Raw genomic sequence first — 22,547 nt, 5'->3', positions numbered from 1 at the left:
TCACAAGCTGTCCTGAGCAGAGTTTCTTGGCCCCCTTTGCCCCCCTGCTGCAATGGTTGATGAAACACAGATGTGCTCCTCTCTGGGCATCAGCAGGGAGACACGCAGCACAGGGGGACCCCTTGGGGGCCCCACATGAACATCCCTCTGCATTGGCTCCCTGCTGCAGGGGCACAGGTCGGGACAGAAATGCCAGCCGTGGCTCCCCTGGGGTCTAGCATGGAAGGTCACCAACTCTCACACGGTGACTTCCAAACAGCCCCAGTTCAACCACTGGATGTCATTTTTGCTCTCCAAATTTACCTCCCTCTGCATTTCCTGAGCATCACACATGCTTCTGTGTTCTCCATCTTCTCAGCACCAAACCCAGGCTCACAGCACAAGTGTCTCAGCTGTCCCCAGTTTCCATACCCAAATCTGCTCACCCACCAGACTGGAGTGTCCAGCTCAGCTGCAGCCCTTCACAGCCATCAGTCCCTGCCCAGAGGAAGAAAGACCTGCTCATGAGCTCCAACAAGCTGCTGGGCTCCCCTCTTGCAACCTCTTGCTGCTACAGAACCCTTCTCGCCCATCAGGAACACAGTGACAACTTTGACCCAGGACATCTCCCTCTGTCTTCAGTCTCAGCCTCTCCCCAGTCACCCAGTCAGGCCAAGGAATGGCACAGACTGGCCTATAGTCCCACAGCAACGTGCATGTTCTAACCCCGTGCAGTTCTGCTGCCTCATAGCGGCTCCCCAGGCATGCACCTCCAGGGAAGTCTGGCTTTTGTTGTGCCTGAGCAAGGGAGAGGAGGGGAGAGGGAGACCATCTGAACAAGCAAAGTTACTGTCTTGCCAGCTTTGAGCATGAGCTTGCAAATACTTGGCCACAGGGGTAGTGCCTGCAGGATTATATTGCTCCAAAAGAGTCCTTCTAGGTTGTTCTTGAGCAAGAATGGGAGAGTCATTGCCGGGGATGGGCTTTGAGGACCATGTGTGCAAAGCAGAAGAAAGGAGCAGTCCATCCCCTTAGGCCACTCAACCACTCCAGAAGTTCATGGTGACTGTGGTCTGGTTTTGATTCCCCAAACCCTCTCTGCCAGGCAGGGGCTCAGCAGGGAAAAAATCTATGGCACTGGGAAAAATCTATGGCACTGGGCAACACAATTGCCCCAGCTGTACCACCATGGGGACACCGTCCCTGTGTGTGGTCAAACCATGCCCTTTGAGTTAACAGCTGAACACGCTCAGCCACCCTGCCACAGAGACCCCAGCCAGGGCTGTCCCAGGGCACTGCTTTGCTGTCAGGACAGGCCTCAGTGCTGAAGGAGTGGGAAGGTCCCTGAGCCCAAGCCACATGCGCAGCCCCATGGAGGTGGAAGCCTGCCCTTCACCTCACCTCCAGGGATGTGGGGGACAGAGGGGTGCAGGGAGAGGCCCAGTGCCTGGAGGAGGGGGATGTAAGATTTCTGCCCCCATGTCCCTCCCCCACATGCCCTGGGGTGCCATCAGAGGCTGGGGGCACCTCCCTCAGGGAGGGCATTTCCCTCACCCTGTTGCACGGCTCCTGCTGGAGTTGGGGACAGGTGTGGCCCAGAGGGGTGTTGCCCTGGGCGTCAGAGGAGGCTCAGCCTGTGTCCCAGAACATGGCTCTGCACCCTGTGCTGGGGCAGTGGGGAGCAGAGCTGCCTCCTAACCATTGTGGGAGGTAATCTGTGGGCCTTGATCCCACCTGGGGCTGGCTGGGGTGTTCAGGGCACTGCAGCCACCTTACGCTTCACTTCTGTGGACAAAAGCCCAGGGCTTCCCCTGACCTGGCAGCTCTGTCATGGCCTCTGCGCTGTGGGACCAGCGGGGCCAGGCAGGGGGAAAGAGCAGCTGGAAACCCAAGGGTGAGGAAATGGGTGCTGCCGCTGAGGTGCATCACGGGACCTATCAGAGAGCCATTTGGACTCGAAAGTGCCTGTGGCCAGCAGGATGGAAATGTCTCTGTCAGCAGGATTATTCCCCAGGGACCATGGGCTCTCGCAGCCCCACAGCCTGACACCGACCTGCGCCCTTCTGCACTGCCATGTCCTTCTTCTCTGCTCCCCCTGGTGAGCCTCAGGGAGACACCCCGCCACCTGGGCAGGCAAGCACCAGCTGTGGGTCAAAGCCCTCAGAGACTTTTAATAAGAAGAAATCTGGAGGCACAGCAGAAAGAGGGAATAAAAAGAGAGGAAACTCCAGGCGGTTTCTGCTGCCCATGGGTCAAGGGAGACAGTCCCATGTGCTCACAGCTCTCCCAGCTGCACAGACCTCTCCTCCTCCCGGCTGCACCCAGCTGCACAGCAGGGATGGGCTCTCCTGGCCTGGGGCTCAGGGACTGTTGTGCACAGAGCTCCACTGTCACAGCCTTTGTGTCCTCACGGGATGTGCCAGAGACACCTCTTCAGCATCATCATAGCCCATGCTTGCCAGGGATAGGGACAAGGTGTCTCCTTCAGCTCTGGGGACCCGGCACTTGTCCGGGAGCACAGGCTGGCCCCTGCAGCAGCAAGGCAGGACATTGCAGTTCACCTCATGGGGTCTGTACATCATCTTCCTCCCAGCTCCTCACCACATTCAGCTCCTTCTCCCACCCCAGTCCCTCCAAGGAAAACTCCTGGGGCAGGTTCCCCCTTCCCAGGAGGTTGGGGTCTCAGGACAGCAGCGACTCGGGTGCCACCAGGGATGGCACCCCAGGAACCAGCAGTGCTAAATTTCCCTCTCACCTCTGGGTGCATCCCTGGGCCCTGCTCCCTCCTCTGGCACCCTGGACATTTCCCATCGCCCTGCTCAGGGGCAGCGTCCTCCCAGGGTCAGAAAACCTCCCTGGCATCATCATAGCCATGCGCTGGCTCACCTGCGGCCAGGACAAGAACATCTGAAAGGAGAGGGGAGCTGGTGACAGTGAGAAGATACGTCCTGCAGAGCAGAGGACAGGAGGAGGCGCAAGGGACACAGGGCTGAGACACTGGTGTTGGCAGCGCCACAGGAGACCCCCATGTCCTCCCCATCTCTGACGCTGACACTCAGTGACACCTCTGTCAACACATGTCTGCAGGGAGACGAAGCCCTTCCTGCCTCCGTTACCTGCTGCTGATGCCAGACCATCCTCCTCCTCGCTGAGCCCAGGGGAGGCCTGCAGCTGGCTCAGGGACTCCTCTGAAGAAGAGCCTGGAGAGATGCACAGTGGGTGTTATGGAGCGAGCCCCACTGACCTGGCCCATGGTCAGCGCTGCTGGGGAAGGGGGACCCACAGAGCTGGGGCTGCATGGGGAGGAGGGCTGGGAATTTACCCTGCTCCCCTGGCACAAACCCTGTCTCAAAGGTGCTCCCAGAGGTGCCCTAGGACAGCCCCTTCCCTCCCTCCTTGGGTGTCACATGGGGTGCAGGGGCAGAAAGAGAGGGGCTGTCCAGCTGGGCCGGTGAAAGGTGGTTGGGAGAAAGCTCCTCTCCTGGGCCCAGGACCTGGATGCTCTCCCCACACACCACATGGCACCAGTGCTGCAGGGACCACGGGCTGGGGGGCTTCAGGGGATCAGCTCTGGGTTGGGGCCAGGGAAGGGGTCCTGCAGATGTGCCTCCAGGGAGGACCCACACCCACCTGAGCGACCAAACCTCGCCTGCTTCTCCCATGCTGGGCTGTAACCGATCTCCTCGTACACGGCCTCGGGGAAGAGCTCCTGAGCTCTCCTGGAGCCTGGGGATAGAGGCAGGGCTGGCAGAGGGACAGGCAGAGAGCCAATGGACCCCACTGTGCTCCCCCAAACCTCTTCCTTGGGCCAGCCCAGCACTGCTCCGACAGCACAGCCCCACTGCACTGTCCAGGCATGGCTGCCACATCCCCGGTGAGGGCAACATTGCTGTGGAGATCCTCTGGGGCAGCATCACCCTTGCATCATCCCTTCGGAGACAGCGCTCATGCCCCTCTGGCCCCTGGGTCATGCCCCCTTGTCTGACCCTGGAGCAGCTCCCATGTTTCCTCTCCACCTGGAGCTGCCCTCTCTCTGCCCCACGGGTCTATAGCAGGGCCCCTGCCCTTCTGGTGGGTGGGCAGGGCTGGGCAGAGGGACAGGCTGGGAGCCTGACACCATGGAAATGGACCCTCCTGCCCCACGCTCCTCCTAGCATCTCCATTGCCCCAGAGCGCCCTCCACCAATACCCAGAGCACTGCCAGCCTTGGCCATCTCCCCTCTGCTCACATCTCCCCAAGCCCCACTCTCCCGTTTCTCTCCTTGCCTCTGGCCAGCTCCCCCCACCTCTGGGCTCTCTCCACCCCTTGCTGCTGGTGCCCCACGGCCAGGCGCTCACTGGGGTGGTGTCTGGGACAGGTGGCAGCACACAGTCCCACCCCCTCAGCTCTGCCTGTGCCCCTCACTGACATCCCGCAGCACCCACAGCCCTTCCAGGAGGTATCTTCCCCTGGCACCATTGTGGAAGGCCCACCTCTGCGCCCAGTCCTGGTGCTTAGCACTTGCCCAGCCAGGAGGGCCAGGAGCAGGCAGAGAAGGGCCCCCAGGATGATGCAGATGATGACGGGCACTGAGACTCTCCCGCTGCCAGTCAGACGGCCTCGAGTGGGATCTGCATGGGCGAGAACATGGAAGGGGCAGCACCAGGCCTGGGAGAGGTGGAGGCAGCATCAGTCCTGACCCCCATCACACAAGGCAGCAAGGGTGGAGTGCCCAGGGGTGAGTGATGGGCAAGCTTCTACCCTGCTGAGTAAATTACAACCCTCCCTAACCCCCCCCCACCCTCCCAGTGCCTCCTCCTGGGAGTTTCACACCCCAGCAAGGAGCCCCTTCCATCCAGCTGTGGGTCACAGCCTGGCCCGGGGATACCCAGCCCCGGGGGGAGGACAAGTTACCTGCTTGGGGTGGGAATGCTGCCGTCCTGGGTGTAGCTGCAGAAGAGGCAAAGGAGAGCTGGGCTGAGAGGGTGGGTGTGCGGGTCCCAGGGAGCCTCCTCCCCAACACACCCTGTGTGTGTGTCTGGAGATGCCCCTGACACATCCCCCCCAAATTGCCCCTCCTGTAGTGCTAGAAAGGGAGGCCGGGACAGGGCCCAGTGCCTCTGCTCTGGGCAGCAGGCAGGAAGGCACAGGCAGCCCAGGGGATAGCCCTGGGGCTGCAGGGCCCCACGTGCAGTGGCCAGAGGACATCCAGTTCCACCGAGGCTGCTCCGCACTTGGCACCAGCCTCCTGCACTCCACAGGAGTGTTCCTGCTCTCGGGAGGTCAGGGCCCATGCCAGGACCAAGTGGGTGTAAGGCTTTCCCCAGCTCCCTGCCAAGACCCGAGCAAGGGGTCCCAGCCCTGCCACTCACCTGAGCAGCGCACGGCAGCATCTTCCTTATGCCGACAAGCACCGCTGTCCCCAGGACGGGCCCAGCAGTCCTGCAGAGACAGCTCTGTCCCCCGGCACTCCACCTGCTCCAGCCAGATAGGGCCCATCCCCATCCCAAACGCAGCCTCATGCAGGGCAGACACCGCGGGGCCACAGCCCAGCTGCCTGCATGCCACCTCAGCATCCCGCATGTCCCAGGAATCATCGCACACTGTCCCCCAAGAGCCACGGTGCCAGACCTCCACTCTGCCTGAGCACCTGTCCTTGCCTCCCACCGCACGAATCTTCTCCCTTGCTGGAGAAGGCAAAGACCTCCCATGGCACTGAGACAGCAGGCAGAGCCCTGCCAGACAAGAAGGGTACACAGGGGAGCAGCTCCCTACCTGTGCAGCTTGTGGAGTTGGGGCACGGGCCAACGGGGTCGGGGGCATTTCTGGGCGTCCCCCTGAAGAAGGAAACACTGTGGTGAAGGGGCTGGTTCAGGGGATGGTGCAGAAGAGAGCAGGGCTGAGCTCTGCTTGCACCTCCCTGTGCCATCTTGGTCACAGCGGCAACCAAACCCTGGTCATTCAGGGGACACACGCAGGACTGTGGGGAGACCCTGACTGCTCAGCCCCAAAAGGTCCCTGGTTCAGAGAGCAGCAGGAGGGTGTCCATGGAGGGGAGGCTCTTCTGAACCCTGTCTGGTCTCTTCTGAGACCTCACCTGGAGATGCCTCTGCCTCCCGCAGGTGCTGCTGGCAGCCTGTGTGGCAACTGCTGCTGGACGTGGGTGGCTGTGGTCACGTTTGTGCCACCAGCAGCAGAAGGGTCTGACATGGCAAGGAAAAGCCCTTCCAAGCTCTTTCTCTGTGTTTGGCCGTGCCCACCAGGGAGCAGGAGCTGGGGTGACAGTGGTGCCCAGGTGGCTCTGAGTTACCATTGCAGGTGATGTGGATCTCATCTCGCAGGTCTTCACATGACTGCGGGTTCCAGGGAGTGGAGGGACACTGCCAGAAGGAGCTGGTTTTCTCCCCACACTGCACGTTATCCAGCCAGGCAGGGCCAGACACCCTGCCGTAGGGCAGGCGTGTTTCCAGGGATCCTCCATCCCCGCAGCCCAGCTCCTGGCATGCCAGTGACACCGTGTCAAGAGTCATCGAGTTGGAGCAAATGCTCCCCCATGTCCCGTTGTAGAAAACCTGCAGGCGCCCGGAGCAGCCGTCGCTGTCCTCCAGCCTCAGGGCCACAAACTCTACGAGGAAAGGCACCAAGGGGGAACAGGCTGGTGTGGGGCTGTGGGAGCCAGGACACCTCTGCACCCCCAGGCCCTCAGGCGGGCAGGGGCAGGGCCAGCAAGTCCCCTTTGCACCCAGGGGCAGAGAGAAGTCCCTGACAGACAGACACCCCTGCCCTTCCTGCTAAACCCTCGGGACTGCTGAGCTCCCCAGGGACCCCAGTGGGACTGAGGGTGCCCGTGCATGGGTGTCCACAGGACGGGCTCGGGCAGGAGCTCAGAGGCAGTCAGGAACAGCCTTGGCCATGCCTGGCTCTCCTTGTGTCCTGGCCTCCCCAGGAACCAGGCTCCCACCACAGGTCCCGGCACACACCTGAGCAGATGACTCCCACGTCCTCTTTGTGCCCGCAGTCGTGCTGCCCCCAGGGCCCAGCAGGGCAGTCCCAGAGAGCAGCTTCGGTCCCAGAGCAGTTCACGCCATCCAGCCAGATCTGCCCGGAGCCTTCCCCAAACCGAGCAGAGCCAGCCGCCTCCACCGCCCCTCCACAGCCCAGCTGGTGGCAAACGACGGCGGCATCAGACAGGTCCCAGCCATCATCACACACAGTCCCCCAGGTGCCCTGGTAGTACAGCTCCACTCTCCCAGCACAGCGCCCAGTCCCGTTCACCAGTCGGACCCGCCGGCTCCCTGTAGTGGGTAGAAAGCCCAATTGCTGTCAGGGCCTGGCTGCCCACCCACCTCGTCACCTGGGGGGCCCATGCAGTGCTGCTCACCCCAGCAAATGACTCCCACGTCTTCCGCAACCCCTGCTGCCAGTGCACTCTCAGGCAGGGAGGTGTTGCAGAGGGCCAGGTTGGCCTCATGCCCTGCGCACCGGACCCCTCGCAGCCCCACGGGGCCCGTCCCTCGCTCAGGCTTTGGGGGGTTGTAGGCTGTCCCTGCCTCTCCGCACCGCAGCTGCCGGCACACCACACTGGCCTCCTGCACGTCCCACTCATCATCCAGAACTCTGCCCCACATCCCATGCTGGAAGATCTCCACTCATCCGTCGCACCGGCTCCCTCCGCCCACCAGCCGCAGGGATGCAAAGCCGGCTGAGCCTGGGGACAACAGAGATACCACAGCCATCGGCGGCACTGGGGAGCAGGGCATCCTTCAGGGAGCAGGGCAAGGGGGGATTTTCTGACCAAACAGGACATGATTGAGCCTTTTGCTGACGAGAAGTGAGGGCAAAGCCTGGGTCCTCTCTGCAGCTCACACCCAGGTCTGCTGCTGCTGGGAGTACCCAGGCAGCTCCTGCCTGCCTCGTGGGATGAGGCTTTGCAGGGTTCTCTGCGGGGATGCGATATGGTTGTCTGCAGCCAGAGGGATGGAGCAGAGCCCTGCAGCCCTGTCCTGGGCTCATCCCACAGTACGAGAACAGAGGAGCCCAGGCCTGGTGGTGGCGCTGGGGCTAAGGCACTGCCCTGGGGGTAGATGCTTGCCTCCGTTCAGTGCTCAGCTCTCCCAAAGCAGAGCGGTCAGTCTGAGCAGGCAAAGCCCTCCAGATGGCTCCTGGGGATGCCAGGGTTCGTCCAGGGAGAACTTCAGCCTGGTACTGCCATGGGACCCTGCTTTGGGTGGCCGTGTCACACACAAAGGGCAGATGGAGTTAATGCAGCATTTTTTCCGGCACTCACCTGAGCAAATGACAGCAGCAGTGTTCCCGTGGGAGCATGGTGAGGCCCCCAGGGTGATCACTGGGCACTGTGCTAGGTGGGCTTCAGTGCCGTCACAGTGGAAGGAGTCTCTCCAGACAGGGCCAGTCTCTCTCCCAAAATGCTCTCCTCCAGGAATGGCCTCAGCAAACCCACAGTTGAGTTGATGACAGAGAACGTGGGCATCCGAGAGATCCCAGCGGGAGGCACAGAGGGTCCCCCAGGTCCCCAGCACCTGGACCTCCACCTTCCCCGCACACGCTGTGCTGCCGTTCACCAGCCTGAACCCTGTGTACTCTGGGGACAGAGGAGGAGGAGAGAGGGTGGATTGGTGCTCTTGTACCCTCAGGAGCTGGGGGAGAGGCCAGAGGGACAGCATGCCTTTCTTTTCCTTCTCAACTATTTTCATGCTGCAGACAATGCCATCATCCTTCCTGTCCCCACACCCAGCCTAGCACATTCCTTGCTCTGTTCCCCAATCCCTGGCACAGCCCCCGTGTCCCTGAGTCCTTACGTGTGCAGGTGACAACAGCGCTGTTTGCGTGGGTGCAGGGCTGCTCCCTGGAGGACCCCCTGGGGCAGGAGATGAGGAGGGATTCATTCCCCACACACTGCAGCTCTCCGTCCCACACGGCACTGACCCCTTCTCCAATGTGAGCTGCCTCAGCGACAGGCAGGGCTCTGCCGCACTGCAACTCCCTGCAGACCACGTCAGCAGCTTTGGCACCAAAGTGTGAAGCACAGACAGTTTTCCACTGGTCCCTGTCATGGATCTCCACACGTCCTGAGCAGCGGCTCTTCCCTTCCGCCAGACGGACAAATCCTGGGAAAAAACCAAAACACCTGGCAGTTCCCAGAGCCCTCTGGCAGTTAAATGCCCACATCCTGCATCACCTCCAAGCAAGCTGTGACCAAATTGCCCATTGCACATCCCAGAGGAATCTGTTGGGGGAGTGTTGGTGACACAAACACATCCAGGCCCCCCTGCACCCCTTCTCTACACCATCACAGCACTCGAGGGTATGTGTCTGTTGCAGACTCACAGCCACAGGTACTGCTCAGACAAACTGCTCCCACACAAGGTCCCCTGTGCTGCCCGGCATGGTTCCCCCAGCACTGCAGTGGTGGGAGTAGTTTGGGTCCAGGAGAAGTGGCCCAGATGATACTGACTGCTGCAGCCTGCTCAGCCCCTGCAGAGCTTCGGGCCAGGCAGGACCATCACCCTGAGGCAACCAGAAGCGCACCCTGATCCCTGGGCTGTCCCTGGAGGATTGGGAGGTTCCTTTTAGGTGGGAGATGTCACAGAGCACAGAAATGGTGCAGCTGTTATCATGGCTGGTGCCTGTCCAGACCCCTCTGATGCTTGCCTGAGGGGGGATCTTCTGTCAGGGACACATCACTCTGCCCAGAGATGCACACAACCCAGATCAACGGCCGGACAGAGGGACCGGAGACTCTCATGCCCCCCTGGGCCCATGCCAGCTCTCAGGGAACAGCAGGCACCGATGAGGATCAGGAAGCGCTGCCAAAGTCCCCGTGTCACAGGGCAGTGTGGGGAGCCGTGGGCAGGCAGGAGAGATTGGGCAGTGGGTCAGCGCTGCCTGCACGGGGTCGTGTCCCCACAGGGCTGTCACAACCCCAGGGATTTCCCAGTGCCAGCCTGTGACTGTGGTGATGCGGGAGGGAGCAGCCACAGCCAAGCAGCCACCAAGCCCTGAGGCCTCGCAGTGCTGGACCACACAGCCGAGCCCTGGGGACAGGCAGCGAAGGGCTTTGTGGCCACCCTGCTCCTTTGTCCAGGGCTCAGCACTCATCCTCTCTGAAAAGTCCCTTCAATTCAGTCGAGGTACTCATGTCTGTGAAGGGGAATAACCCAGCGTGACCAGCCATCTCACGCCAGTCCTCCAAGACCTGGGGTGCCATGCATGTCCCGCCTGGTGTTTCCAGCACAGGGACCCTCAGCAATGCTGGCTGGGAACTGGCAGAATGGGTGGAGGTTGATGAAGCCCAATGGACACCCTGGGTCAGGGATGGAGGATTCATCTGCAGCCCAAGACACCAACTGAGGTGGGGGTGAGACAGTGTGGCTGAGTTAGTTCACCTCAGGGTAGGCTCCCACTGGCTTTTCCCTGGGGACTGGTTACATCAGCAATGACAGTCTTAGGTTGACAGTGTGCTTGGCCACCGCAGACCCTGCTCCATCATCTGCTTGTTGCTCCCTGAGGGCACAAGGTCCCAGGTCCCTTCCCCCATCCCAGCCCCAAAGCTAGGCAAAAGACTGACCCCTTACCTGAACATGTCACTCCAGCATCCGCACCATGATCACAGTCATGTTCACCCCATCCTGCGTGTTTGCAGTCAGACAGGGCAGACTCGGTGCCATTACAGCCAACATCATCCATCCAAATGGGGCCAGATCCTTGCCCAAAGTGTGCATACTGAGGAGCTCCAACAGCAGACCCACAGTCCAGCTGCTTACAAACCACTGCCGCATCATTCATACTCCAGTAGTCATCACACACGGTGCCCCACTGGCCCTCTTGTTTCACCTCCACTCTTCCAGCACAGCGCCTGCCACCATCCGCCAGCCTCACCTCCGCAGCACCTTCGAACATCAACATGAGGCGGGTCAGGATAGCGCCAAGCCCCAGCACTGCAGGTCTGGGGGAAACCCCTTCCTGGGTCGAGTCAGAGGTAATGGGGTGGGAGCCCACTCCCCTCCAGGCTGTCCCCAGTGCAGTGTGGCGGTCCCTTCTGGGCATCACATGCCATCCCACTGCACAAGGCACCTCTTTCTACCCAAATGGCCACATGCCCCCCACCCATACCTGCCCAGCCCTGCACTGGGCACCCGTTCCTCCCCAGCCCAGCACCCCCTCAACAGCCCTGTGTACCCAGGCCTGCAGCTTCCTGTGCAAACCACCTGCCCCACCACCATCCAAACCCACCCACGGCTTTTTGAGTTCCCAGGGAGCACCGAGACAAATCCGAGGATTCCCCAGCCCATGTCCTCTCCTCGCCCCTGGCATCAGTCTCTCTGTGGGGTACACACTGCCCTCATGGGGTCAGGGCTCCCCTGGAACAAGGGGGCAGTGAGCAGCACACAAACCCTCCAGGCTACCCCAGAGGTCGGCAGTGCTCTGGGGATCTCTGGGGGCTGCCATCACCAGCTAGGCCACCACTGGCTCCAGAGGCACAGTGCTGGGCAACAGGGGTACCCCACGAGAGGGTGTCTGTGAATGCAACCAGCCACAGGCTGCCTAAGCACTGGAGCCCTGGAAAAGGAGATACTCTCTCCCACCCACATGGGCACAGGGAAAGGCACAGGGTCCATGGACTTGAGCCCCTTCTGCCCCTCGTCTCAGTAGCACCTGCAAAGAAACCCCATTCCCAGGCGGATCCTGATGACCACCCTGGTAGCCCTGGCCCTGGGCTGTGGGACAAGGCAGTCAGCACTTACCCCTGCACAGCTGTACCCAGAGCAGCAGCCACAGCATCTGAGGGGACAGGACTCCCTCTCGGCCCATCCTGAGCCTCCTGCCCTGCCAGCACATCCCTGCTGCGCCACACTCCCTGCCACAGCTCCTGCGGACTCATGGGGACAATGATGACGAGAGGGCAATATATCTCTGCAGATGCCAGCCCAGCTACAGGAGGAGCCAATCAAAGCGGCAGCACCTTTTTAGACATTATCGGGAGCTATCTCCCCTCCGACACAGCCCAGCCCTCCAATGAACTGCTCCAGCGCCATTCGTGACCATATATGAGGGATGGCTCCACTGCAGGTGTCACGTCACTGTGGTGGCAGTGCGTCACAGGACAGGGCCGGCCGTAGTGGGGGAAAACGGATTTTTCACGCCTTGAACCCTGCTGTGTGGACCAGGAGCACTGAGCATCTCCTGTACCGGGCACATCCAACATCCCAAGGTGCGAGTGTCCAGCCATCCCCATGCCATGGGAACCACAGGGCTGGGACTGCACCAGGGGCTGTGTCAGGAAGGGAAGGAAACAGCCCCTGCCCCTGCTTCAGATCCTGCTGTGCTGGGAGCAGCAGCTGGGAAAGGGCCTTAGCTCAGGCCAGAGCCCCATCCCAGGAGTACTGGCTTGCTCTGGAGAGCCCCATGGAAGGTCCCTTGAAATGAGCTGGAGCTGGGACATGTCCCTGCCCTGGCAGCAGACACGCAGCCCAGAGGCTCAGATGTATCCCTGCCTCTTGACATGTCACTGAGGGGCCGTTATTCCCCATGGGTGGCTCGGGAGCTGCAGCCTGCAGGTGCACAAACCACAGCCCACGTGGTCTTGCAGTGCGCCCTGCACTCCCCCCACAGCGCCCGGGCAGGAAGCCTGTGGTTTCCTCCTGGCACCGTGCCCAGGCACATCCCTGCGGTGCCCCTGAGCCACCCCCACCCCGACTGCTCCAGCCAGGGCTGCAGGGGCTGCTCCTTCGGCCTCGCAGACATGGGGCCGGGCAGCTCCCATCCTCTGTTGTGCCCTTCTGACAGCACACGGCCGCTCTGCACCGAGTCCCACAGCCATGGGGTGTCATCTTGTGACATGACCTCACACCCTCCTATGGCCACTGCTGTGTGCTCATGGGTTATACTGACGGTGACCTCACACCCCTCCTACTGCCATCGCTGCGTGCTCATGAGTTACACTGTCACACGTGTGTGTGCAGTGTATGGACTGCTGCTGCTAACAGTGGTTCTTCCAAAACCCCATGTTTGGTTTTGGTCTAAATATTGACTTGGTGACATCAGAAGCACCTACACAAGCTATGTGCCAGCTTCTGCCCTATCAGCTACTCAGGCACCAGCGACATGACAAGCTCATACACAGCTATGTGCATGCTCCTGGCCTATCTGCTACTCAGCCACAGGTAATGTCATAGCATCTACTGCTGATATTGGCCTGCTCCTGCCCTATCAGCTACTCAGGCAGCAGTGACATTAGAAGCACCTACACATGCCATGGGCCTACTCCAGGCCTGTGAGCTACTCAGGCATGAGTGACCTCAGAAGCACAAACACAAGCCATGGGCCTGCTCCTGCCTATCAGCTACTCAGGCACTAATGACCTCAAAACAACCTACACATACCTGTTGTGCTTTAACCCTAGCCAGCACCTAAGTCCCACACAGTCGCTCGCTCACTATTTCACTAAATAGAAAGTTAATTCTATCCCACTTAAAACCAGTACAGTGTCAGATGCCTGCTCCTGCCCTATCAGCTACTCAGGCACCAGTGACCTCACAGGAACCTGTACACCCATTTGCCATGTCCTTGCTGTTGAGGTACTCTGCCTCCGGTGACCTCACGAGCACCTATAAGGGCCATACTCCTAGTCCTGCTCTATCAGCTATTCAGTCAAGAGTGACATCACAAGTACATAGTACATGCCCAAGCCATGTGTCTCCCTCTGCCTATCAGCTACTCAGGCACCAGTGACCTGACCACCACATATCCACCTAGCTGCTATCTGCTCGCCTATGAGATATCAAGGCACAAGTGACCTCACAAGCTCCAACACAAGCCATGTGCATGCTCTTGGCCTATCTGCTACTCAGGTATCAGGAATCTCACAACACTTCCACAGGCCATGTGCCAGCTCCCAGCCTATGATCTACTCAGGCACCAGTGACCTCACAAGCACATACCAACCTATTTGCTCTGTGCTCGTGTGGTGGGGTGACCCCATGTGGCAGCCCCCACCCAGTCACTTGCTCACTCCCCACCTGCGGGATGGGGGAGGGAACTGGAAGGGCAAAAGCCAGGAAAAAAGTCTCATGGGTCAAGATAAAGACAGTTTAATAAGTGGAGAAGTAATCACTCACAGCAGGAGATTGATGCCAAGCCAGTCTCTCAGCAAAGAACACACACCCCCTCCCCAGTTTTACTGCTCACCATGATGTCATATGGTGTGGAATATCCCTTTGGTCCGCTGGGGTCAGCTGTCCTCGCTTTGTCCCCTCCCAGCCTTCTCGCTGTGGGAGCCGAGTGAGAAAGAGAGAAGGCCTTGACGCTGTGCAAGCACTGCTCAGCAATAGCTCCAATGTCAGTGTGTTCTCAACACTGTTTTGGCCACCAAAGCAAAGCACAGCACCATAGCGGCTGCTAACAAGAAAATTAACTCCATCCCAGCCACACCCAGTACAATCTCCACCCCTTCTTCCACACCAGTTGCATCCTGCTCAGGTCCTACAGTATTTAATAGAAATGTACATTACATCCACCACCCCCACCCCCTTCCCCATCCTTTCACATGACATACACACAGCATACTGGCTTTGGCTGGTGTGGCTCAGGTGGACCTGGACAAGTGCCAGCACACTCCTGACTTCTCCCCTCACTCACTCAGCCAGAGCTTTTTGAAACATTCCATCAGGTTATCAACCTAAGGACAAGGAAATCTATATAGCACCACTCTGCACCGCACAGTGGTCTTGCAGGTAGCTGTGAGACCCCCACACCCATGGGGAAAGGGAGTTCCCCACTACCACTCTACCTCTCTCTTTGGCACCTCAAAATCCACTTTGCAGTTCATGGGCTCCCTGGCTGTTTCTTCTGGTTCACGTGGTCTTTTCTGAGATCCTCTTTGGGTCTTTTCCATACTGTCCCCATGCACATATTCTTCTGAAGTTGGCATTTTGTCCTGGTTTTCCATGTTTGCAGACAGCGTTGCCTCTGTCTTGCAGCACCGAGAAAAGCTCAGAGGCTGCCCCAGTAACCCTGCGTGGCCATCCTGCTGAGCTGGTCTGGGATGCTGGGGCCTCCTAGGCCACTTCCCAGGATTGGGCTCTTCTTTCCAACCCAGACAAGTTCCCCGCAACCCAGACATGTCTGGGCTTCTTCTGCAGCCTGGCAAAGTGGGGGACCTCGACCCATCCTTGTATTTTTCTTTCTATTCACATTTAAACTCTGATTCTTCATTCATTAGCTCTATTAAAGAAGGTTTCATCCATTTCATACCTATATGATAATGGCTATGTATATTTAATTTCTCTGGCTTTATAACTGTTTATACATATAAAAATACATAGATATACATTTATATAGATATATAAATGTATACACATACATACATGTATAGAAAGGTATATATATTTAAAATATTGTATCTATTAATAAATAAATAAAAATATATTTCTATATATTTGGACACTCATATATATATATTTTAAAAATATATATCTTGTAATACAAGTATATATTTTTATATCTGAGCACTTCCTTGTCCAAAGCAGGCAGGCAGCCAGTCACAGGGCTGCATGAGAACATGTGGGTATGACGGTGTCAAAAAATGGCTGCCACCCAACCACAATGCAGCATGAAAACATGTGGGGAATGAGGCTGTCCGAACTGGGGGCCTCCCTGTATGTAACGACAGGGGGCTTCCTTTGCTGATGTGCTTCTGGGTGCACGGGGAGGGGAGGCTCCTTTTGCCAGCCAGTCACAGGTCTTCCTGAGAACACATGGGGTTGACACTGGCAAGCAATGGCCATCAGCCAAGCACAGAGCAGTATGATGTTTAAGAACATGGCAGCCCACTCCCATAAAATGGCAGCCCCTGTTCATAGAATGGCAGCCCCCCAAATGGCAGCCAAACCAAAATGGCAGCCCCTGGATATGGAGGGGAAGGGCCTTCTGGGTCAGAGGTACTTCCCGGTAAAGCAGAAGGGGGGCCGCTCCTTCCAGGCAATCCCCACAAAGCACGTGAGCAGTAGAGGGGAGTGACTTCCGGGGCAAATGGCCCCTCAGGCAGCTGGCAGCGGGTGGGCAGGGCATTGCTCACGTCTTACCTGCAGTACCGGTGGTGCCTGTGCTCCTGGCGTGTTCCAGGGCAATGAACCAAATAAGCACAAGGAAGGCATGTGGTGAGGTAAAAATGCTTCTTTTGCGCCGTGGTCAGATAACGGGTCCCTGTGGTGTCAGAGCTTCAGTGTTTGTGCCTGAGCTAAGAACTTTCCCCGGCTCCGTGCGCTTCAAGACGGCACAACCCTTGTCAACAAACCCACTACGGGACCCTCCTGGGTCTCGTGTGAAAATCTGCACTCTTGTGCTGAGGATCCCCTCGGAGCAGGGATGGCACAAAGCCTTTTCCACATGCCTCCTCACCTGGCCGTGGTCTCCCTGTTTCTCAGCACCTGAAGTCCCCCTCCATCTCCTGCCCATCCCTGGATCTGGTGGTGGCAGTGCCGTACTCGGTGGTGCTTCCAGCAGTGAACCCCCTCATCTACTGCATGAGGAACCAGGAGTTCAAGAATGCAATTAGGAAAGGGCTTACATGAAAGGTTTTGCAATAGTGATAAACTCCCCATCCCTCTCCACAAACGACTCCCAGGATATCCCATCCCAAATGGGTGCTTTCATGTATTATCATTATTGTTACCAGTCTCATTATCATTAGTTTTATCATTATTGTTACTTGTGGTGATCATGTTCACAGACAAATGTTTGGATTTGTCACACTTGTCCAGAGGCATGAACCTGCTCTGTCTCACCTGGAGCCTGTGTAAGAGTGTGTCTAACACTGGGGCGGAGCTGACTCCCCCACAGGCTCCCTGTAATAAACTGGGATCTCCCCAGTGCACTGGGGAGATTAGCAGCAGTCCTCCCCATCCAGCTGGAGCTGCTTCCCACCTTGACCAGCAAGGCCAGTGTGGAGTCACCCTGTGACCGCAGGCACTACAGCCAAATGGCTCTGCAGAGCAGCACTGCCAGCTCGGGGCCCTGCAGGGTTGATGGGGAGGGGGCCAGGAACAGCCAGGTAGATCAGCAGAGGGTTAGGGAGAGCTCAGAACAGAGATGACCTAGGCTGGAAATTGCCTCAGAGACAAAAATACCAGCGTTCACCTAATCCAAGACAATGCCCAGACTGTGGGTGCCCTAAAGCATGTTCATGGTGCAGAGGCAGAAGTCCTCACTGTCCTGGTGCTCCACCAGGCCTGGGTAGTGGATGAAGAAGGGCTGGTGCTCACAACTACCCATCTCTTAGTGCCATCGCCCCTCCTCAAGGGTGGCATCGAAAGGGAGGCTGGGACCCTGGGACTGAAGGAAGCATGACTCAGCAGCCCTGTGAGTTTGCTGCTGTCCCTCAGTCTCTGTGCCCAGCATATGTCCTTGACACAGCCTCCTCCACCCCATGCACTGTCCTTCACTCCAAAGTCACCCCCAGTCCTAGTTCCCCCTAGCAGCCATTTCCAGCCCTGGCCATTCACCATGGTCCAGCTGAGGGCTGATCTTTGAAATATGACCAGCCCCGTCCTCTTGCTGGGCTCAGTGTGTGCACTTGGGGAACACCCAGACCTGTATGGGCTCAGACATGCCCAGAGCCTGGCAGACCCCAGAGCAGGGCTGTCTGCAAAGCCTCACATGGGCCATGGCCAAGGCAGGGAAGGGGTCGGGTGCTGGGGCGAGCAGTCAAAGCCAGACGGCCACAGGGGAATGGGGCACTGAGGTCTGTTGTGGGAAGTGTGCCAGGAGGATGTTTCCCCACCCCTGAATGCACTCTTCTCTGCTCACCCCTTCTGTGTGCAATTCTGCCGCATTGTCAGCCCACAGGTACCGCCATAGTTCCTCGATGTTAGGTGCTTGGCATCTCAACATGGCCTTTGATGAGCCTCTGCAGGGACCCCCAGTGAGCGTCTCTTCTTGGAGCTGGCCACCACATGCTGGCTGCATTCACAGGGGATCCTGGTGAGGCCACATCAAGGGACAATGAGGACAAGAAGCAGGAAGGGAAATTTCAAATGAGGTTTAAGGGGAAAAAAAATCACCTTGATAGTTGATTAGTACTGGCTGCAGGGCCAGAGGTTTTCAAAACTCAAGTGGAGAAAGCACTGACCAATGCATTCTAGCTGACATGTTCTCCCTGCTCAGAGCAGATAAGTAGCACTAGACACCTCCATGGGTCCCTTCTGACCCTTCTTGGTGGTATGTCTGGAGATCGCCTAGTCGAGTCCCCACTGCTCAAGCAGGATCAGCTAGAGCGGGATTCCCAGTAGAGGATCCAGCTGGGTTTTGAATATTTCCATGGATGGAGACTCCACAACCTCTCTGGGCAACCTGTTCCAGTGATCAATCACCCTCCCAGTAGAGAAGTGTTTTATTGTATTCAGATGGAAGTTCCTGTGCTTCAGTTTCTGCCCATTGTCTGTCACTGTGCAGCAGGGAGAAGATTGTGGCTCCCTCTTCTTCATTCCCTCCCATCAGGTATTGATACACATTGATAAGATCCCCATGAGCCTTCCCTTCTGCAGGCTAAAAAGTCCAGCTCTCTCAGGCTCTCCTCCTGAAGGATGCTTGTGTGACTTCAGAATCTTTGTGGCCCTTTGCTGGACTCGCTGCAGTAAGGCCATGTCTCTCTTGTACTGGGCAGCCCAGCACTGGACACAGCACTCCAGATGGGGCTTCCCCAGTGCTGACTAGAGGGGAAGGATCACCTCTCTCGACCTGCTGGCAAACCGCTCCTGAATGGAGCCCAGGGGGCTGTAGGCCTGCTTTGCCACACAGCCACACTGCTGGCTCATGGGCAGGTTGCTGCCCTCCAGGGCCCCCTGGTCCTTCTCTCGAAACCTGCTTTCCAGCCAGTCAGCCCCCAGCCTGTACTGGTCCGTGGGGTTATTCCTGCCCAGGGGCAGGACTTTGTGTTTCCCTTGCTTGAACTTCATGAGGTTCCTCTCTGCCCAGTTCTCCAGCCTGCCCAGGTCCTTCAGAGCAGCAGTGGCAACCAGATGGTGTGTCAGCCACTCCTCCTGTTGTGGTTTAACTCCAGTCGGCAACTAAGCACCACACAGCCGCTCACTCCCTCCCCCCCGTTGGGATGGGGGAGAGAATTGGAAGAGTAAAAGTGAGAAAACTCGTGGGCTGAGATAAAGACAGTTTAACAGGTAAAGGAAAAGCCTCGCACGCAAGCAAAGCAAAACAAGGAATTCATTCACTACTTCCACCTACAGACACACATTAAGAGCTGACACAATGAAGCTTCCGTTCATGGGGACCTTGAGAAACTCTGGGATTTGGCCAACAGAAACCTCACCAGGTTTTACAAGGAGAAGTGGCCAGTCCTGCATCAGGGCAGAATAGCTCCGTGTATCAGGGCAAGCTTGGAGGTGACCGGCTGAGGAGTGATCCTGAGGAGAAGGCCATAGTTGCTACAAGAGATGCTATAGGAGCCAGTAGAGCATGTTGACCACAAATAAGGCCAGCTGCATACAGTCCTTAATTAGGAGGAGTGTGGCCACTCAGACCAGGGGAGTTACCTCTCCCCTTGACTCATCAGTGGTGTGGCCACATCTGGAATAATGTGTCCTGGTGTGGGGCTCCATGTTGTGCAGGAGTGGGGAGGAACTGGAGAAGGTTGAGAGGACGTCTGCCAAGATGGACTTAAGGGGCTGAATCACATGAGTTGTGAAATGGATTCCTGTGTAGAGGAAAGAGCATGAGAAAGGAAAAATTTGAGAGTCTGAGGCTGGGCATGAAGACAAATGAGATGTCACTTGAAGGGGAATGCCGTGGTGCAACAGGTCACCGAGGGCAGTAAGGGGGGTGTGTCTGTGATGAGCCAATGGCTTTGTGTTTCAAAGGCATCAGTACAGGTAGGAACATGCGAGGGTGAGAGCAAGGTGGGGAAGTTAGGATAGTGTGTCGACAGCCTGCAGGGAAAGAGGAGCAAGCGTGGGACAGTGTAGGACATCCTGTGGTGGAGATGGCTGACAGCGCTAGCTGTACAAGAACTGATTTTGACAGAGAGATAGGAAGGGATAGCTATAAACACAATGAAGGAGCTGATTAAGGAGTTCATCTGACTTGTGAAAGATGGGGCAAGTTTCTAATTTCCTGAAGGTCAAAGCAGCAACCAGATACTTGGGAAGTATGTGAATGAACAAAAAGCAAGGCAAGGAGGAAATGTCTCTGCAGCACAAGACTCCTGGCGCAGGGGCTCCTCAGGCTCCTCCTGCTGCCCCTGCGACAGAACAGCCTGGCCCAAGCTGCTGCATGCAGAAAGAAGTTTCTCTTTGTAATTTCTTCCCCCCGTAAGCACAGAGTTGCTTCTTTCTTCTTCTCCAGGGAATTCCCCATCCCCAGAGAGCCCTTCCCCAGGGCAGTGTGTCCATGCTGGCCTAGCCAGCCATTACTTCCCCTCCCTGTGCTCCCTGCAGGGCCCTGAGCTGGCTGTGCTGCTCTGCAGGGCAAGTGGGTGGTGGTGCCCAAAACACACAAGGAGACAATCCCAGGCAGATCCCTGCTGATCATTCAGGGATCACGTCCCGGGGCACTGGGCATGTACATGTGAAGGCTCAGCCCAGGCCCATTCCCAAACACATCGCCCTATGCTCTCCTCCCCTCAGCCCACGGAGAACTTGAGCACAGCAGTACAGCTTTGTAAGTGGAAGTTTCTGCAGCCTGCCCTTCACTTCAGCTTTGGAAGAAGAGCCCAACCTCCAGACACTGGCCCTGAGGAAACACCCTTTTATTGCAGAGATGTGAGACAGGAGGCCAGCTGTACCGTAGTGCCAGACACAAGTACAAAGGCCTCTGGGTCAGACAGGCTGGGTTCATGCCCCTGGAGAAGTGGTGTGGATGCAGACATTCCTGGATAAATTTGGTTATCACAGATAAAATGCCCAAAGCACAGGAGGTTCCCGAGGTACATTGGAAATCACTTGTGAAGAGACACGTGCAGCTTACTGCTGCTGACAGAAGAATAATTGAATCAGTTTCTTCAGGGTGTCTGTGAGCTCCTTGTTCCTCATGCTGTAGATGAGGGGGTTCACTGCTGGAGGTACCACCGAGTACAGCACTGCCAGCACCAGGTCCAGAGCTGGTGAAAAGATGGAGGGGGGCTTCAGGTAGGCAAACATGGCAGTGATCAAAACCAGGGAGACCACAGCCATGTGAGGAAGGCACATGGAAAAGGCTTTGTGCTGTCCGTGCTTAGACGGGATCCTCAGCACAGCCCTGAAGATCTGCACAGAGGACAGCAGAATGAAAACAAAGCACCCTGAAGATAAAGAAAAACCAAAGAGAAGCAGCCCAGCTTTCCTGAGGTAGGAGTGTGAGCAGGAGAGCTTGAGGATCTGGGGGATTTCACAGAAGAACTGATTCAGTGCATTGCCTTGGCAGATAGGTATTGAAAATGTATTGACAGTGTGCAGCACAGCATAGAGAAACCCACTGCCCCAGGCAGCTGCTGCCATGTGGACACAAGCTCTGCTGCCCAGGAGGGTCCCATAGTGCAGGGGTTTGCAGATGGCAACGTAGCAGTCATAGGCCATGACAGTGAGAAGACAATACTCCCCTACCATCAAGAAGAGAAAGAAAAAGACCTGTGCAGCACATCCCAAGTAGGAGATGGCCCTGGTGTCCCAGAGGGAATTGGCCATGGCTTTGGGGAGAGTGGTGGAGATGGAGCCCAGGTCAAGGAGGGAGAGGTTGAGAAGGAAGAAGTACATGGGGGTGTAGAGGCGGTGGTCACAGGCTACGGCGGTGATGATGAGGCCATTGCCCAGGAGGGCAGCCAGGTAGATGCCCAGGAAGAGCCAGAAGTGCAAGAGCTGCAGCTCCCGTGTGTCTGCGAATGCCAGGAGGAGGAACTCGGTGATGGAGCTGCCATTGGTCATTAGCTTTCTCTGAGTGTGGGGCACTGTCGAAGGAGGAAAAGACAGTGACAAGTTAGGGTAGACTTCTCTGAGCAAAAGCAAAGCCATTTCTCTTGGACTCCCCTTCATGGACCCACCCCCACCCCTCAGCTACACACCCACCCTTTTTGTTTTCTAGGAGACCTTCAGCTCTGTGGCTCGAGCTCTGGTTAGTGCTGGCTGAGTGTGCCGTGGGGAGCAGGGCCTTTGCCCAGTGGCTGCCGAGGAGTCAGCCCTGCTGTGCAGCAGTGGGTTCATGGGAACAGTGGGGGCAGGGGCCAGTCCTGGTGTTTGAATTTTTCCAGGTTAAACTGCTCCTAACACAAAAGAGCTTGTCAGTGTCTGCACTCCCAGTGCTAAGGAATGGGTATGACAGCAGGCAGTTTGAGAGGTTATTTTTAAAGCATTGCTCCATCTCACCTGTGGACTGTTCTTGGAAGTCAGAAACCCTCAGCATTTCTGCCACACTCAGGGAGAACGGAGTGAGCCCTGCGAGGCAAGACGATTGCCTGTGGCTTCGTGCAGAGTGAGAGGAGCTGGTCTGTCTCTACATTTTGTTCCCAGCTGCCCTGTGCTTACTCCTTCATGACATGGAGTAGGATCTCACTCCCATGTTACCCTGAAAAAAATCAGACACTGCTGAG

General features: G+C 57.4%; 1 protein-coding gene across 1 annotated transcript; it reads right to left on the bottom strand.

Annotated features, from left to right (window-relative positions):
- Nucleotides 1-2,084: 2,084 nt before the first annotated feature.
- On the bottom strand, nucleotides 2,085-8,673 carry LOC127025961 (scavenger receptor cysteine-rich type 1 protein M130-like). The gene is given in 8 exon segments (XM_050911105.1): nucleotides 2,085-2,164; nucleotides 2,866-2,886; nucleotides 3,610-3,705; nucleotides 4,453-4,590; nucleotides 6,270-6,584; nucleotides 6,940-7,305; nucleotides 7,341-7,667; nucleotides 8,247-8,673. Coding segments are annotated over 8 exon segments (1,770 nt in total).
- Nucleotides 8,674-22,547: the final 13,874 nt, after the last annotated feature.

Source organism: Gymnogyps californianus, chromosome 26, assembly GCF_018139145.2.
Source record: "Gymnogyps californianus isolate 813 chromosome 26, ASM1813914v2, whole genome shotgun sequence".
In the NCBI taxonomy this organism is placed as follows: domain Eukaryota; kingdom Metazoa; phylum Chordata; class Aves; order Accipitriformes; family Cathartidae; genus Gymnogyps; species Gymnogyps californianus.
The sequence above is the reverse complement of the archived record's forward strand: the minus strand, read 5'-3'. Positions and strand labels throughout refer to the sequence as shown.